The 17671-nt window shown below is 33.0% G+C and overlaps 4 protein-coding genes across 4 annotated transcripts; 2 read left to right on the top strand and 2 right to left on the bottom strand.

Moving 5' to 3' along the window:
- The first annotated feature begins 1229 nt into the window (after window positions 1-1229).
- Window positions 1230-14471, top strand: LOC145326284 (uncharacterized). The gene is made up of 14 exons (XM_080169500.1): window positions 1230-1377; window positions 2043-2096; window positions 2669-2743; window positions 3297-3551; window positions 4875-4931; window positions 5009-5100; window positions 5806-5906; window positions 6080-6211; window positions 6318-6364; window positions 6565-6637; window positions 7063-7120; window positions 7707-7754; window positions 10226-10331; window positions 11085-14471. The coding sequence occupies exons 1-14, from the start codon at window positions 1281-1283 to the stop codon at window positions 11183-11185; spliced, it is 1296 nt and encodes a 431-aa protein (XP_080025626.1). The 5' UTR covers window positions 1230-1280; the 3' UTR covers window positions 11186-14471.
- LOC145326287 (histone H4) lies at window positions 12023-12334 on the bottom strand. Its single transcript, XM_080169503.1, has one exon. It carries the CDS (start codon window positions 12332-12334, stop codon window positions 12023-12025), a length of 312 nt encoding a protein of 103 aa, XP_080025629.1.
- Window positions 13851-14443, bottom strand: LOC145326286 (histone H2B-like). The gene has a single exon (XM_080169502.1). The coding sequence runs from the start codon at window positions 14441-14443 to the stop codon at window positions 14069-14071; it is 375 nt and encodes a 124-aa protein (XP_080025628.1). The 3' UTR covers window positions 13851-14068.
- Window positions 14472-14673: 202 nt separating the features above from the next.
- Window positions 14674-15374, top strand: LOC145326285 (histone H2A-like). The gene has a single exon (XM_080169501.1). The coding sequence runs from the start codon at window positions 14840-14842 to the stop codon at window positions 15218-15220; it is 381 nt and encodes a 126-aa protein (XP_080025627.1). The 5' UTR covers window positions 14674-14839; the 3' UTR covers window positions 15221-15374.
- The last annotated feature ends 2297 nt before the right edge of the window (window positions 15375-17671 follow it).

A 17671-nucleotide genomic window follows, 5' to 3' on the forward strand; every position in this document is an offset into this window, starting at 1 on the left:
AGAAGAAAACGTTATTATAAAACTTTGGGGACTAGTGTAATAAACAGCCCAATAATCCCTCCCTCCCTGCATTTTATCTCTTAATTTAGATAAAAATAAATATTTCATTAGAAATTATTGTGTTTCTCAGAAACTACTTGATCGATAGGTCTGTAATTTTTAGGAAAGCTTAGATTGGTCCCCGGGCAGGTTTTTTTTTTTGAAGGAGATATGTCTAATCCTAGTTCTACTAAAGTTATAACAAGGGAGGAAAGACATTTGAATGTAAATTATACTGGTTCCCAAAGTTTAATAAACAAGTTTTCTTATTCGTTGGATTCAAAACTTTTATTAATTCTTTGTGCAATAATTTATTATAATACATTTTTATTATAAAGATGTAATATTATATTTTTACCAGGGATCTAAAGGGACAAAACAATGGCCAATAAATTGATGAATATCCCGAATGATTATACACAGAGTTACCCATTCTCTAGACCACAATTAGTGGTTGAAACGTCAGGACAATTAACTTAATGAACCAAACAATCAAAAATCAATAGAAATCCCCATAGTTTGTAAGCCATTGAACTTTGGGGACCAGTGTTATAAACAGCCCAAAGTCCCGTGCCTCCGGCCTTCCTGGTTTTCTAAGTCTACAGAAGTGGTAATTTTTTTATTACAAGATCCTTCAGACAAACATCCTGGTCCTTTTATATATCAATTTCTTTTCCTTCAGAATGTTTAAATTTAATCAGGTCAGGAATATTCACTTAAAAGCAGAGATCAATCGGTCTAGCAGTTTGCGATATCTTAAGCTTTAATCTACTTTATTTAATCGGACAGGCGGACAGACATGGTCTACTTTATATTATCCTGAAATAAAAGTAACAGTATGTCTATCTGTATGTACCGTAGGATCTCGGTAACCCCTCATCTGATATGTTTCTCTTTTAGAGTGAAGCTTCTCAAGGTCCATCGAAGGTTCATAACTATTTTGGTACCACCAACCTCTCAAGAAATATTCTCCCCCTGAAATTCCATTAGAGGCTTCTAAGGGCGAAGCCGCTAGAAGATATATATTTTACTTACACATATAACACATAAACAAATGTAATAAGTAATGTTTAATGTAATAGAATTACAATATTATTAATAACATATCTCAGCTGCAACTCTACTGTTTTAAAAATAGGACAAAAACTTTAGAACCAGCTAAACTTCTGCAAATATTGTTATCATTGAACTATTAACTTAGTTCTATTTTTCATGTTATGTAGAAAACAGAAAAAAAAACAATGAAAAAAACAGACCAAATTTATGTTCATATTAGAAAAATTATTTTTCTTTTAGGAGTTGTAATTTTGTTAATTTTCTGCCTGTTTTATATAAAAGGTGATATTTCAATAGCTTTTTTTACATTTTTAACAAAAAAAAACTAAAGTGACCTTCTTTAAACTTACTTACTTTGTGTTTAGCCGTATCAATCTCTTTTATCCAGCGATCGGCAGCCGCGACCAGCCTGAAATTTAAACCCGTTTGGATGCTTATAAATTTTGTGAAAAGTGGAATTACCATATTTGGGTCCGGTTTAGACTTTCAGATTGTAAAAAAATGTAATTTACCTAAGGCTTTCAGGAGGCTGACGCGCGGCTGCCGAGCACTGTTATTTTTAAAGCAAAGCTGTTCTATAATAAGCCTAGCAACGTCAAAGACAGTAACATATACACATTTCATTTAATCTGATGATGTTATTGATAGAAACTTTTAGGGGGGAAATGTGCAAAACAAAATTTTAACAAACAGGTTGGCGAAGTTAGCCTATAATTAGAATTATCCGTATGTCTGTATGTAAGAAATGAGGAGAGGTAAATTTCTCAGCTTTTATTTAAGATAAACGACTGGAATTTTTCCAATACCAGTATGCATTGTCTGTATGGCTTTCTTAGTCTGTTGTTCTGTCTGTAATGCAACAAATGACATATTTGTATAAAGGTTTTGTGATTTTCTATCCGTTTAAACTAAATAACTTTTTATTTCAAATAATTTAATTGATTTAGACTTGGAAGTCAAAGATGTTAAAAGAAGTATAGTTTCAAAATCAGTTAATGCAGGTTGCTTTTAAATATTGTGGTGCACGGCTACCCTTTAAGTAATTCTTCGTTTATTGTCAAATTTATCTTTTCTTGCAAAAGCATTCAAAGATTTTGTTGTAGAAATAAACAGGAGGGGGGGGGGGGGGGGTTGGAGAAGACATTTGAGTGAAAATTACACTGGTCTTCAATGTTTTTTAATACAATTTACATTTGCTTGCTTGAAAACTTTGAATACTTTTTGGACATCACAATTGGGTTGTACAAACCTTTAGTGTTTAAGCTTTTTCACCAATGACTTTTAATCTGCTGAAGGTTGAATTTATTTATTGTAATTTGGGATGTAAATCCTTTTATCGTACATTGTCTTATCCCTTAAGATCCATTAGAATTGTGCTAGCTTATATAATTTCAAATTTCAAATTGGATTTCTTGTCCTTGCGGGGAGAGTTAACCCGGACGGGCTCTCTTAAACTTTATTTATCCCAAACAAAACTTAAAATAGATATAAAAAATTAAAATACTTAAGTTTTTCATAATAATGAAATTGTATTTATTTGATTAAAATTATATTTTATTTTGTTTATTTTTAGATGAAAAGAGAAGATTATTATTTGAGGAGAAATGGGTGAAAGAAATTTTGTCTGTAGACCCCAAAATTAAAGACGAAGGAAATAATAATGTTAAAAAGAATGCATGAGTCCCATACAAGATAGTGTAGAATTACCCAAAGACGCCAACTTGGGGGGAGGGTAAAGGGGTAATTATCCCCCCCCCCCCCCCAACAAAAAAGCGTGGACACCCATAGAAATTCCTAACCGTTTTAGCAGCGAAGCTACAATATGATTTGTCTGTCCGTCCGTCAGTTTGTTACGCTCTTATGAAAATCCTCTTTTTTAAAAAGCATCCAGTTTACAATTTATATTTATCCGTCGGCATTTTTCTTCCACTCTTACTTACTATAACTAAAAATCTCCTTGTGTGTTAGTCTATCAATTTCTATTTGGCTTGTGGATGTTGTCATCCTTGTTAATATTTGTCACAAAATGTCAGAAGAAAATGGCCATTGGATTCTTGTGACTTTGGAAGGATATAACCCCCCCCCCCCCCCTTCACTCCCCTCTCCCCGGGTTAATGTGGTTGTATGTAAAGTGCACTATATACAAACAGTATTTTCCTTGTTGTAGCATTCATAAAAAATAACATTATTATTATTTGAAAAAGTTTATGATGTTCAAAGCAATAAAGAAGTTCATATTTTTGATGACAACATTAAAACTCAGAAGGAAGAAAATATATTTGATGATAAACAGGACACTGACAAATATCCAACTGTCAGATGGACAATTGGTACAGAAGATGTAGAAAAAGAGGTGGATAAATCAACAACTGTGGCCAGTCCACCAGAGTTATCAGATGACGTGAAGGTGAAGATGCTCAACAGATGTATGACTAGATGCTACTCTGCTTTGACAGGTAGAGTAACATCCACAGACAGACAACCAGCCAACTTATTTTTAAACCCTGTTCAGGAGTTATTTTTTACTCTTTTTATAAATTTCACACGCCTACCAAATAACCTTTATTCAAGCAGACATGTTATCATTAAGCGCAAACCTTTTAAGTTGGGTGTGTCTTAAAATTTGAACATTTTTAGTTTGACTTACCAAATTCTGGCCCATTAAAAAAATGACCTTTAATATGATTATGCATTTGCAGTTATAATTGTAAAACAATCAATAAGATCTATTTCTTAAAATCTAACCTAAAAAAAGTTTGTATGAATTGCTGAAAATTAGCACTTGTATCTAATAGCCAGTTAGATCTAGATAAAACATACTGAAAGTTGAATTTATGACGAATTATTCATTAAAAATTACCTACATGTGCTGAATATTTTCAGTTTCCCTCAACATTAAAGAGGATCAATAATTTATTATCAAAAAAAACAACCTTTGATGATTTTAAAGGTTAGGTTAGTTAAGTGTACATACATCTAAAGGTGGGGGTAAAGGGGGTGTTTTACCCTCCTCAAACTTTGAAACCCATCAAATTTTTAAACATGCATTTATTTACCTCTCTCAAAACCCTTGAAACCCCTTGTTTTACCCCTTTCAAAATAAAAAGCTTGGACATCTCTGCTGTTATAATTTTAAGGTTTTTAAAAAGTTTAAAACATGCACCAGGGGGGTTGGTAATGGGTTTATAGTAAGTTTTCTCTTTTTCATTCAAGGTTTTGAATTATGTCTGAAAATAATTATAAACAGGTGTTACAGTAATTTAATAGGCCATACTATGAGTAACTTACTAAAAAAAATTTTTTATTTAATTTATGCTTTTTAAACACATTTTATAGTTGAAATGGTAATGAAGGGAAAAAAATGGCATAGATAAGGCTGAGTAGATCCTAGGATGTCATAATTTATTTGTAGAGATATCAAATATAACTAATATAATAATCTTGGTTAAAACTACAATACAATGTCTTCCAGTTTGGAATTAAAATGATAAATGCACCCCTCAAATGTATTTTCTTTTAGTTGTTTTAATTTTAAAAAATTTCTTTGAATGTTAAGCGTAATTATTCTTTTGTCTAAAATTAAAGTTATCAACACTTTTCCTTACGTTTAATTTTACAGCTCTGAGTAATTATTATTTTTTCAATTCAACAATGCGTAAGAACTTTTTTAAAATTAATATTCTATAATCTTATGTCATTACTACCACTGAAAAATGGAATCAATTAAAAATCTATTGGATATTTAACTTTTTAAATTCTAATATTATCTTATTTTACAGAAAAAGATAGTGAGGTAGAGATAGAAAGACAATGCTTACAATTAAATAAAGAAAGAGGTAATCTGTAATCATAAATTGATAGCTATTTTAGTTTTACTCTTAAATATTCAAAGTTTCATGATTATTTTTTTTAGATGATGGACAAAAAGTTATCTCATTTTCCTTCTATGGAGATTTGAAGTCAGCTTACTATAATGGAATCTCTGAGAATCTTAAAACTATAGATGTAAGTCACTCAATTATTTTTTTTTATTTAATTATAGATACTAGACCGACTCAAAATGCAAAATTTTTAAAAATATTGACCCTGGCAAAAGTTATCCTTAAAAGAATGACAATTTTGGCCATTTTAGCAAAATTAGCTGATTTTGACAGTTATTTAAGGATAACTTTTGCCAGAATCAATATTTTTAAAAATTGTTTTTGAATCCTTAATCTACTCTTCAAGACAAATTCAGGAAGGTATATAAAGCCATGCTTTGATAGAAAAAAAATTCTCCCCCAGGGGGGACCCTTCACTTTTTTTTATGAAAATCAAAATAGACATATTGCTGAAAAAAAGCTACCAGCACACTTTTTTTGGTATCAATGGTCATTATATCATAAAAGGAATGTGTTGGAATAGCACGCCCATTGAATTTTTTAAAAACAAGTAATTCTGAGTCGGTGTAATAGATACTCTTCAATTAAATGTTGTAGCATGTAACATTATTTTGTCCAAACATCTAAAACTATTTTAAAAATACATGTCATATCATAAAAAAATTTGAACATGAAGAATAAAACTTTTTTTAATATGATTTCAAAAATTTACAGTCTTTGACTATTGAGCATTTTCAAAAGTGATTTTGGATGACACTTTGTTGCAAAATTTGGTTAAATTGCTATATTTTACTTTGCAAAATGTTATTCTTCATTAATTGAATTCAAGGAATTTTATCCTGGATGGTTGATGCGACTCTACCTAGATTCCAGTAAGCTGGATCCTGACTCTGCAACAGAATTATGTGATCTATCATGTTCTTCAGACAAGTAAGTAGGTTAAACCTTTATATCATATCATATGTGAGGACATTTAAAATATTAATTTGACTCACATACATATGTAGGACTTTATGACAGAGTCATGCAATCAAACTCTTATTTCATACTTACATACATAGATTCTTTTTACAGGTCTTTGTTAATAAGAGAAAAATATTTAGATTAGATTTATGCCCTGTGAAGAATGTTACTGACTTTGGAGATATATCTGGGAAGTTTGGAATGGTCTGGAGGTTTCTTCCACTTGCTGATCCAAGTGTGGATGCCATGGCATCCAGAGATTTAGATTCCAGGTAAAAATAAAACAATACTCAATTAATATTTAAATAACAGAAGTTAGAGTTTTTATTATAATTATGACACTTTGCATTACAAATGTACTTGTGATCGTACCACTAGGTTTACACTGAGAGAAACAGCAGCAGTCCAAGATTGGTTGAATTCAAGTAAGAATTTTTTCATTTCAAGAATTATTATGATTTTTAGTTTTGAGTTATGAAGGAAATCAAGGAAATCAATTTCTTGAATGTGATTATTTTTTCAATAACTTAAATCTTAAAATTAATTTTGATACTATTTTTGTTACCCAATTTGCTTAAAAAGGCAAATAAAATAAACATAGAAATTGATAAAAATATGTTTGAAGATTTGCCCTTCCATGTTATGCGTGACAATCCCTACCATGGAACTTCTATTCTTGGTGGTATGTGGGATGCCAGGTAAATTTTGGCCAATTTTCTTGACGTCAGATTCCAATTTGCCCTTTTTTAAGTTAGACTCTAAGGTGTGGAAATTGTAGAGCCGGTTTTTAGGGGGGGGAGGGGGGTGAAATTTTAAGTTGTGCATTTTATCAATATATGTATACTTTGTTAATTCTTTTGAAATAACTGGCAGCTGTGCCCCTAACTTCCAGAGGCTCTGTATTGAATGGTTGATGGGAGCACAAAAATAGCTTAAACCCATACCAAGACTTAAATCTACAGTTTAAATTGCCTAAAATTAGCCTGAAACGTATGTGAAGCTTCCCTTAAATGGAAAATTCAATCGGTTCTTTAGTTATCAAAATCAAAAGCACATACAAAAACTAATACTTTATATTATAGGATATGATTTGATATTTTTTATATAATACTTTTTTAATTAGAATGGATTTAGGAAATCGAGAAGAATTTACAAATATGATACATGGCATGTTAAATGGGGTAAAAATTTACATTTTTTTGTATTTTATTTAAAATCAATGTTTATGTTAAAAGTTAATAATTTTAGATTAAATTCAAGATGAATTTATTTTAAAACTAGGATGACAACATCCAAAAAAGCAGAGCTCTAAAACGTTAGGACAAACGAACATTAACAAATATAGGTTAAGTGTCAGAATTTGAATAAGCAGAGTAAAATTGAAAGTAAATTTGTTGCAAAACTACTTAATTACAGGATACTGTTTAATGACATATTAACATTTTTAAGCTTTTGATTATAGAGATGCTTCGCTTATAACATTGTACATTGTTGTAATAAGATTCAGTATTCTGATGAATAGGATAATTATATTGCGTAAAAATAGTTTAAAATCAATATGTTTCAAATGCAAGTGTAGACATTCTGGTAATGATTATAGAGTTGCAACGCTTTCTAAATCGAACCTAATTGTTATAGGAACCACCATGCAAAGTTTGAAATCGATAGGAAAAATTTAAAATGTCTAAATTAATAGAAAGAGCTAACGGACAGATTGACTTTAATTAAAGAACAACTTTGTTTTTAAAAAGACTTTTTGTTGTTTAGATGTCAGATGTATGGCAAAAGGGTTATGACCAAAGTTTACTTACTCAGGTATAGGCAGTATAAACTCAGGTATAGACAGTATAAACTCAGGTATAGTCAGTACAAACTCAGGTATAGTCAGTACAAACTCAGGTATAGACAGTTTAAACTCAGGTATAGACAGTACAAACTCAGGTATAGACAGTATAAACTCAGGTATAGACAGTAAAAACTCAGGTATAGACAGTACAAACTCAGGTATAGACAGTATAAACTCAGGTATAAACAGTACAAACTCAGGTACATTCAGTATAAACTCAGGTATAGACAGTACAACCTCAGGTATAGACAGTACAAACTCAGGTATAGTCAGTACAAACTCAGGTATAGACAGTATAAACTCAGGTATAGACAGTAAAAACTCAGGTATAGACAGTACAAACTCAGGTATAGACAGTATAAACTCAGGTATAAACAGTACAAACTCAGGTATAGACAGTATAAACTCAGGTATAGACAGTACAAACTCAGGTATAGACAGTACAAACTCAGGTATAGACAGTAAAAACTCAGGTATAGACAGTACAAACTCAGGTATAGACAGTATAAACTCAGGTATAGACAGTACAAACTCAGGTATAGACAGTACAAACTCAGGTATTTCTTTATGAAACTTTTTATGAGTAATCCTTGGTAGGTTTTTTTTCCCTATTTGAACAAAAAGTTGGAAAAGAAACGGCTGCGGCTTAGCTGTTTTTGGATCTTTGGGCTATTTCAGGGCAAATCTATCATTTATTACATTGGAATTAACTTTTTCATACATTTTTTTGCTTTATTTCATGTTAAATGATACAAATCAACAGTTTTCCAATTTCTAGTACCAGCCGCTACCGGCTAGAACCGGATGTGAGAGGCCAAGAGTTTGATGTGTAGATAGAGCTTGTGACATTTCTATGGAAAAATAGCCTAAAAACGACCGTTACTTTTCCAACTTTTTGTTCAATTTAGGGAAATAGACCTACCAAGTTTCTTAACGATATTCGGATTCTAAGTGCAATTTGCACATTGATTACGAGATGTTTGTATTACCCCCCCCCCCCCCCCCCCTCTTATATAAAATTTATCTAAACTCTTTTTTCAAGTGCAGCTACCTTATATCTATAGTATGATTGTCCGACAGTCTGAGCCACTTCAAAAATAAAAATTTAATTTAGCTATATTTTTTGTGTGGATTCTTAAAGAAAAAATTGTTCTTAGTTAAAAAACAATCGATAACAAATCGTTGCTGCATTGATATTGTTATACTATTTCAATCAAAATTTGATCTTTGTTAACTCTTAATATTGACTTAATAAGAAGAACAAAATCGTAAAATCAAAATACAGACTGTTTAAGGATTTACTTACTTTTTGGACTTGATTATAGAGATGCTTTATTTAAAACATTGTATCTTTTTGTCCTAGGAATCATTGTTAAAAAAATCAGACGATTAATATAATTATAGAACATAGAATTTTTGGAATGAAAGGAAATATCAGCATTTTTTAATAATTTCTTTTAACGATTATTGAGTAGCTATGCTTTCTTAATTAAGGGTACATATATATTACAGGGTCAGGAATCATTAGGCAATAAGAAGCTTTGTATTGCCACCTAACTGAAATAAAATAACCAGGGCTCGTCAACCGCATTTTAGCCTTTTACTGTTAAAAATCAGCCAAGAGTCTAAACCTGAACCAAATATAGCAATCCCTCTTTTCAAAAAAATATTAAAGCACCCAAATAGGTTTAAATTTAAGGCTATTTTGCTGCTGCCGAGCCATTAAAATTACTATGAACCGATGTGCTGAATTTTGATTTCCAAATGTGTACGCAGTTTCTGCGGTGTTTCCTCATCCTACCTCAATATTTACTACTAGCTAAAAAGCTTCAAACTTTTAAAATTTTGAACGTATAAACGATATATATATTTAAAATTTTTATTTTTAAAATTTTTATTTTTTTTGGGAAGTTTGAAGCTTTTTAGCTAGTAATAAATATTGAGATAGGATGAGGAAACACCGCGGAAACTGCGAATACATTTGGAAATTAAAATTCAGCACATTTTTTATGAACCAAGTAGTTACATATATGATATTGTAATTTTAGTATGTATGGCCAGTGGTAAAGAATATAAGTTGTGTACATGATGCCTATAATTTTAGTATGTATGGCCAGTGGTGAAGAATATAAGTTGTGTACATGATGCCTATAATTTTAGTATGTATGGCCAGTGGTGAAGAATATAAGTTGCGTACATGATGCCTATACTTTTAGTATGTATGGCCAGTGGTAAAGAATATAAGTTGTGTACATGATGCCTATAATTTTAGTATGTATGGCCAGTGGTGAAGAATATAAGTTGTGTGCATGATGCCTATAATTTTAGTATGTATGGCCAGTGGTGAAGAATATAAGTTGTGTGCATGATGCCTATAATTTTAGTATGTATGGCCAGTGGTGAAGAATATAAGTTGTGTGCATGATGCCTATAATTTTAGTATGTATGGCCAGTGGTGAAGAATATAAGTTGTGTACATGATGCCTATAATTGTCGTGGCTACCCTGCTCCAAACAACAGACCTTGGCCAACCAAGAGATTACAAGGTGATATCCTTTCCCAAAATAGTTATAAAACGTTACCAGGACCTAGGAGAAGCTACACTGTTAAGTTGAGTCAAATCGGTTCAGCGGTTAGCGAGGTCCAGATAGACACACACACACAGATCCTGTTACTTTATTATAAGTCAGGGTCTGATATAACCCAATTATGCAATACACTTGTTTTTTGGCGTAACTGAGAGGGAAGTGGGTAAGATGGGGGAGAAAAAAGGGAAGGTGGTTGAGGGGAATCCTCCCCAAAAATAGTTATTAAACTTCACAGCACCTATGAGAAACTACATTGTATAGGAGAAGCTGAGAACCATATGGGTTTAGCGAGATCCTTCGGTACAAATATCCTGCTACTTTTACTTATACTAGCGGCTTCGCCCCTAGCCTCTAGGGGCTTTGCCCCCAAGAGGTTTGATCAAACCAATTTTTCGTAATTTAGATTTCAAAAATAAATCTAAAAAAAAATTTCTTTTGGGGGGGGGAATTTTTTATATGGGGTGGGGGGGGGGGAGTCGACCCCACTATTTTAATTTTAGTTTTAAAAAGAAAGAAATATTTTTTTGGGAGGGGGGTTCGGAGTGTCCCACTCCCTAAGAAAATAGTTATAAACCTTCCCGGGACCTATGAGAAGCTACCCTGTAAAGGAGAACCCGATCGGTTCAGCGATTAGCGAGATCCTTCGCTACAAACAGACACACAAACAGACAGACATCGTTCTACTTTGTATTATAGATATTTAAATTTCAGGTCCCGGCAACTTTGTTGGAAGTATTGGAGAGATGGAGGTTACGGCCAAGTGTCCTGAAGCCTGTCGGCCTAAAGATCATCCAGACTGGGAGCTATGCTGATGAAAGCACCTGTGTTCATCCTTCTGGCGGCCACAAGACACATGCATATATATATTATATTAGAAGTACCTGCAAGTTTAATAGAGGGAGGAGTAGGTTGCGCTAAAAATCCGTAAAGGTTGTGAGTTTTAAGTTAAAAACAGTAGTGGAACAATAAAAAATTAGTCAACTTTTTAAACTTTTCTTTTTAATAAGAAATACACATGTTATTATTGTACTACTACTATTTTTAAGCCTTAAAACTCACACGGATTTTTAGCGCAACCTACTCCTCCCTTTTTTGTGTTTTGTAATAAATCAAATGAAATCAAACCAGTCTGCCGTTGATTAGATATCAGTAGATGCACTGATGTATTAGAAGGGGCTAGTAAAATAGCTGAATTCATCCTAAAATAAATAGCTTATAACCAGTAATGTGGAGCCGTAGGTAGCTGAAATATATATGTGGGAAAAAATGATTTTTTAGACCTTAATTAAATTGGTATTTCAGATAAAATTTAATAATTTGGAATCCCTCGTAAGAGGTTCAAGTCCAGTATTCTCTAATATTAAAGTTTTAAAACCTTCACAAGTCATAAATCTCGGGGGGAAAATTGAGTTTATCTTGATTTTAGGAAGTAGTCGAAGCCGATATTATCAGAGGCAGCTCCAAAACACTGCATTTCAATAACAGGAAATATATAAGCTTACTTCAAGTAAAGAATACAATCTTAACGTCATTGCCTAATGTTTTCAAATTAGAGTATTAAATTTTTATGTATCAGAATATCTCATTTGTAAATGTTTGGGGGTTCTAAAAAGAACCCTTGGGATAATCCCGTCCGTTTAACAATCAGCTTAACCTCCGAATCCGTACAGGGTACGTCCTTGTCTCTTGAGGGCGTACACAACATCCATAGCAGTGACAGTCTTCCTCTTGGCGTGTTCAGTGTAGGTGACAGCATCTCTGATAACATTCTCAAGGAAAACCTTGAGAACACCACGGGTCTCCTCGTAGATCAGACCTGAGATACGCTTGACTCCACCACGACGAGCTAAACGCCTAATGGCGGGCTTGGTGATACCCTGGATATTGTCACGCAACACTTTACGGTGACGCTTAGCGCCTCCCTTGCCGAGTCCCTTTCCTCCTTTACCGCGTCCAGTCATGATGAATTCTTATTGTAGAATATGAAGTTAAGAGTTTGTCGGCAATATTAATACTCTTTTTGACTGCGAGTTATTGGTGGATTTTCTTATCTCTCGCTGTGCTCGTATTGGTGCATAATCTGTATACTCTTCTCTCATTGGTCAGAAATGAAGTGACGCTTTCTCTGATTGGTCCTCTCATCTGATTGGATGAGAAGGCAGGTGAAAGCTCTGAGTCATTCACCTTTCTCTGTGTTGTTGTTGTATTTTGTCGGTAAAAATCAATAATTCCTCTCTCAATAATTTTTTCCCTTATGATTTCATCCTTTTTAGTATATTATAACTGAAATGTTTTAAGTTAATACTTACATTATGCGTAAACGAAAAGATAAATAACGACAAAAATAAATTACAATTGATAAAAAAATACGTTTATGGCAAAAAAAAGACATTTTTGGTTGATGTAACATACGTAAAAAATAATTTTCTTCAAGTAAACGTTATTTTTCAAACAAATGTTATAAAATATTAAAACACTCAATATAATTGTAAAGTAGTAAGGTATATTTCTGAAGCTAAAGATCTCGGAAACTTGTAGTAAAATTGGTTGTAAATTTGGGGAAATTTTTCTCTAAAGGCTAGTGGCGAAGTAATCTGTAGATTTTTTAGAATTAATGTATTTATTACAAATTAACATTTTTTCTTAGGAGCTAGGAAACATCAAACACACTAAAAAATTGTTCTGCTTACATATTGAATTTTTTGTTTTCAGCCATTTTAACCCATCCACACTTAATTTTTGTTTAAAAAAACAGAAATTTATTTTTCCAGAATGGTTTCCAAACTGATTAATTAACGCTGGATTAGAACCGGTTCTCAGCCGTACTTCAAATTAATAGGATCATTGAAAGAGAACGAAGTTGCGGGTTTTGTCGTATTTTCACAGTAGGTTTTCTCCTCTTCCTAGCTCCTGCGGAGCAATCTTTAACATTTACCTAAAATAACCCATCAAAAGCTACTGTGAAATTATGACTTTAATCTTAGAATTTATTTTATTATCCGCGGAAAGCTTTAATACAAATGTTATATATTTACATTCATGTTCATTTATTTAGTGGGGCGATGCAACATAAAGCCTAAAATCTGCAAACAACCAATATTTATGAAATTTGTTCAATGAAAATTGACCAATCTTATTGAAACTCCTATACAAAAAGAATGTCAACATATCGGCACTTACAAACACCGCAACGTTACAATCCTAGCATATCATTATCTATGTATCTTATTATGTAAAGTAGTTAAAGTAGCTTTACGCATGTCCTAATGTATGTTTATACAGTTCTATTTTTAAATTGAAGTCTTTGGATGCTTTTTATTCTAATTTTAAAATCACTATCTGCCCCTTCGAATAAGGCCCCTAATGTTACGGATGAAGCCGCTTGAGTCTAACGCAATCTTATTACTCAAAGATGGAACTCAAGCCAATAACGGTTACGAATTTATTAACATGTATCGACTTAGAAAGAGTTCTCGCTATCATATAAAAAGCAATTTATTATTTTAGAAACTATACACAACAAGACACAGCTAAGGATTAGCAATACAAATATGGAATGTTCGACTCAATAACTTATTTAAATAAACATTTATTATTAAGTAAAAAGAAGTACATATAGAATGAGATCTCATGTGATATATTTGTTTGGCCCTGTAAAAGGGCCTAGAATTCAAGATGTTGTGAATCCTATTAATTTACTTGGAGCTGGTGTACTTGGTCACAGCCTTGGTTCCCTCAGAGACAGCGTGCTTGGCCAACTCTCCGGGAAGGAGAAGCCTGACAGCAGTCTGGATCTCCCTGGAGGTGATGGTGGACCTCTTGTTGTAGTGAGCCAGGCGGGAAGCCTCAGCAGCAATACGCTCAAAGATGTCGTTGACAAATGAGTTCATGATACTCATGGCCTTGCTAGAAACACCAGTGTCGGGGTGAACTTGCTTCAAAACCTTGTAGATGTAGATAGCGTAGGACTCCTTCCTTCTCAACTTCTTTTTCTTCTTGTCTCCCTTGGCGATGGCTTTCTGAGCCTTGCCGGACTTCTTGGCCGCTTTACCGGAAACTTTGGGAGGCATGATGCGTAATATGTAGCACTATTTGTTACTGATGTATGCTGTGATTTGATAAGTATTCCCCTTTATTTATATACTATGTTGAGTTCAAACACGAGAGAAAGTGTGTTATCCGTGACGGTTCATCATTTGCAGAGTTTAGAAGAAAAAAATAGTTTTCTTTATCCGGTAAATATTTTTTCTTTAAAAACTTCAAATGTATATTATATTTTTTGAATTATGACAAATGTTTTTTTTTATATTTTTTAAGGGTTAATTATTTTCCGAACTCTACGAAATGTACACAAATTTTAGGTCTCTGAATCCATTTGTCGGCACTGCACAAGGTATAAATATAGTAATCGCACCGAGGAGAAGTCTAGTTATTACGAGTAACACTACACGTAACATACAATCATCATGTCCGGAAGAGGCAAAGGAGGAAAAGTGAAGGGAAAGGCAAAGTCTAGATCAAGCAGAGCTGGACTTCAGTTCCCTGTTGGTCGTATCCACCGTCTTCTCCGCAAGGGCAATTATGCCGAGCGTGTTGGCGCTGGTGCCCCAGTCTACATGGCCGCCGTCATGGAATACTTGGCCGCTGAGGTCCTCGAGTTGGCAGGTAACGCCGCCAGAGACAACAAGAAGACCAGAATTATCCCAAGACATCTCCAGCTGGCTATCAGAAACGACGAGGAGTTGAACAAGTTGTTGAGCGGTGTGACCATCGCCCAGGGAGGTGTCCTCCCCAACATCCAGGCTGTTCTCCTACCCAAGAAGTCTGAGAAGAGCGCTAAAGCTTAATTTACCATCATGTGAAGTTGCCACACTTCACGGCTCTTTTTAGAGCCTAAACTTATTTCAATCTGAGATCTAACTTCTATACTAAGTTAAATATATGATCTCTTGTAATCTAGCAATAGCACAATATAATAAAATTAACGTATATCTTATTGTATCAAATCATCAATGGACAGTACAAGTTACTCTAATTAAAATTGGGAGAAATACAATTCAACCCTTAGAATTTGAAATTAATATTTTACATTAATTTATTTTAGCGTTAGGTTAATTACATATATTCTTGCAAGGTTTCGTGATCAATATAATTCTTCCGGCTCGTACATAATGTCGTCTTTTATGTATTAATATTAAAGAGTTATATCTTATTAAATTGATTAGGTGGCAAAATGAGGAACTTCCCACTCGTGCAGTGAACCAAACCCGTAATTGAATTTATACCCCACTCCCCCCCTCATCTCCGCATTCAAATTAAACCCCCTGTCATATAATTTGTAACCCATGGATACTTAAATTTTCAGATTTATCAGACAAAGGCTTTTTTTAAGTCCAGGGGTGTTGGAAAAATGTTATAGTTTGTTGAATAATGTCTTAATTGCCTTGTAAGTTAACAATGCACTCGGTTTGTTCTAACAATGTCTTTTTTAAGACTTCAATTCAAAATTGAAATTAATTGTGAAGCTCCCATAAAATAGATAAATCAACTTTATTGAACATTTCAGTAAATATCGAAATTTTTTTTCTAGGGGCAATTTATCTTGGAAGGGTGCCAGGGTAGTTGTAACCTCCCCAAAACTAGTTAAAAAAAACTTTACTACCAGGACCTTTTAAAATTTAGTAGGGGTAATTATCCCTACCCAACAAATTATTGGAGGTATTTACCCTTACCAACAGGTTTAAGGGGGGATGGTAATTACCACTCCCCTCAAGCAAAAATTTTTTTCCCGTGTCAAAAATAAGGGGGGGTGGGGAGATTAAACAATTTTACCACCATCCAGAGGTAGCTATTCTAACAATCAATTCTACAAAAAATCACAAAACCTTTTAAAGTAAGGTGGAAGTATATTTTATGTAATTGAAGAGGGGTGGGTAAGAAGGGGAGAAAAAGGGAAAGAGGATTGTGGGGAAATTTTCCTTTAGAATTGTTTGTCATAATCACATTCCCTTTTCCCTGCCACCACCAAATAAAAAAGCTTGGACGTCCTTAACCACTTCTCTTTTTAATGTCTTGAAATATGAAGATTTTCCTCCGCCCCTATTACAAAAAATATTTTTAAAAGCAAAGCTTTTCTATAATTAGGTTCGGTTCGTCCGTCCGAGATAGATAGCTTTTTTCGTTAATTTAGGCATGTTAGAATTGTCCTATCGATTTCAAACTTTGCATGGTGATTCCTGTAGTAGTTAGGTACGATTTAGAAAGCGTAGCAACTCTATAATCATTACCAGAATGTCCGTACGTTCATTTTAAACATGTTGATTTTTCTACTTTTTTAAAAACAAATTTTTATGTGATATAATTATCCGTTTTGGTATATCGATTCCTGGGACAACATTGTACAATATTATAAGCGAAGCAACTCTATAATCAAGTCCTAAAAATGTAAGTATGTCCATAAACATTATCATGTATCAAGCAGTTTTCAACAAATTTACTTACAATTTTGCTTAAACTCTTATACTTTTATATTCTGATTATTCAGATCTGACACTATACAAGTGTTCATGTCCGTTTGTCCTACCGTTTCAGTGCTTTGCTTTTATGGATGTTGTCATCCTTGTTAATTTTAGCATTTACTCAACTTTCACTTACGGTAAGAGAAGCAAGTTGTAAAAATAACAGTTAAAATTTTCTCATCACAGATTAAAAAATGAAAGCAGTCATATACGAGCTTGTGACAAGTTAAATTCATAAAATATTATTTAATGGCAAAGCTTCACTATAGATATGACTGTTTGAACGTAGCGGCGGAAAGCTTCTAATGTTACCTAATCATGTTTGAAAATTTGATGATTACTGAAACCATCTGGTATTAAAGTTATTTTTGAACAGATTTACGGATTATTGTTTAGACTAATAAATATTGTGAAATATTAAAAGCGTTGATACTGTAAGTATGTCAATGTTCCTAAGTTTGTTTATTTTGTGTACATTGTGATCAAATGTACCATTGTAATAAAAAATAAAATATATAACGCTATTCATTAAATATGTACATGATATTTTGTTCACAAAAATAAGCACGCACAAAAGATTGAAATCGCTAAATGTGGCTGTTCAATATTTTTAAAATCGAATCTTTTCTATAAATAGGGTCGGTCCGTATGTAACGGATAGGTTTTTTCATTAATTTAGGCATGTTAGAATTGTCCTATCGATTTTACTTTGCATAATGAATCCTGTAGTAGTTAGGTACGATTTAGAAAGCGTAGCAACTCGCTACCAGAATGTCTATT

This window comes from Acartia tonsa, chromosome 8, assembly GCF_053477335.1.
Source record: "Acartia tonsa isolate MP-2025a chromosome 8, ASM5347733v1, whole genome shotgun sequence".
NCBI classification, from domain to species: domain Eukaryota; kingdom Metazoa; phylum Arthropoda; class Copepoda; order Calanoida; family Acartiidae; genus Acartia; species Acartia tonsa.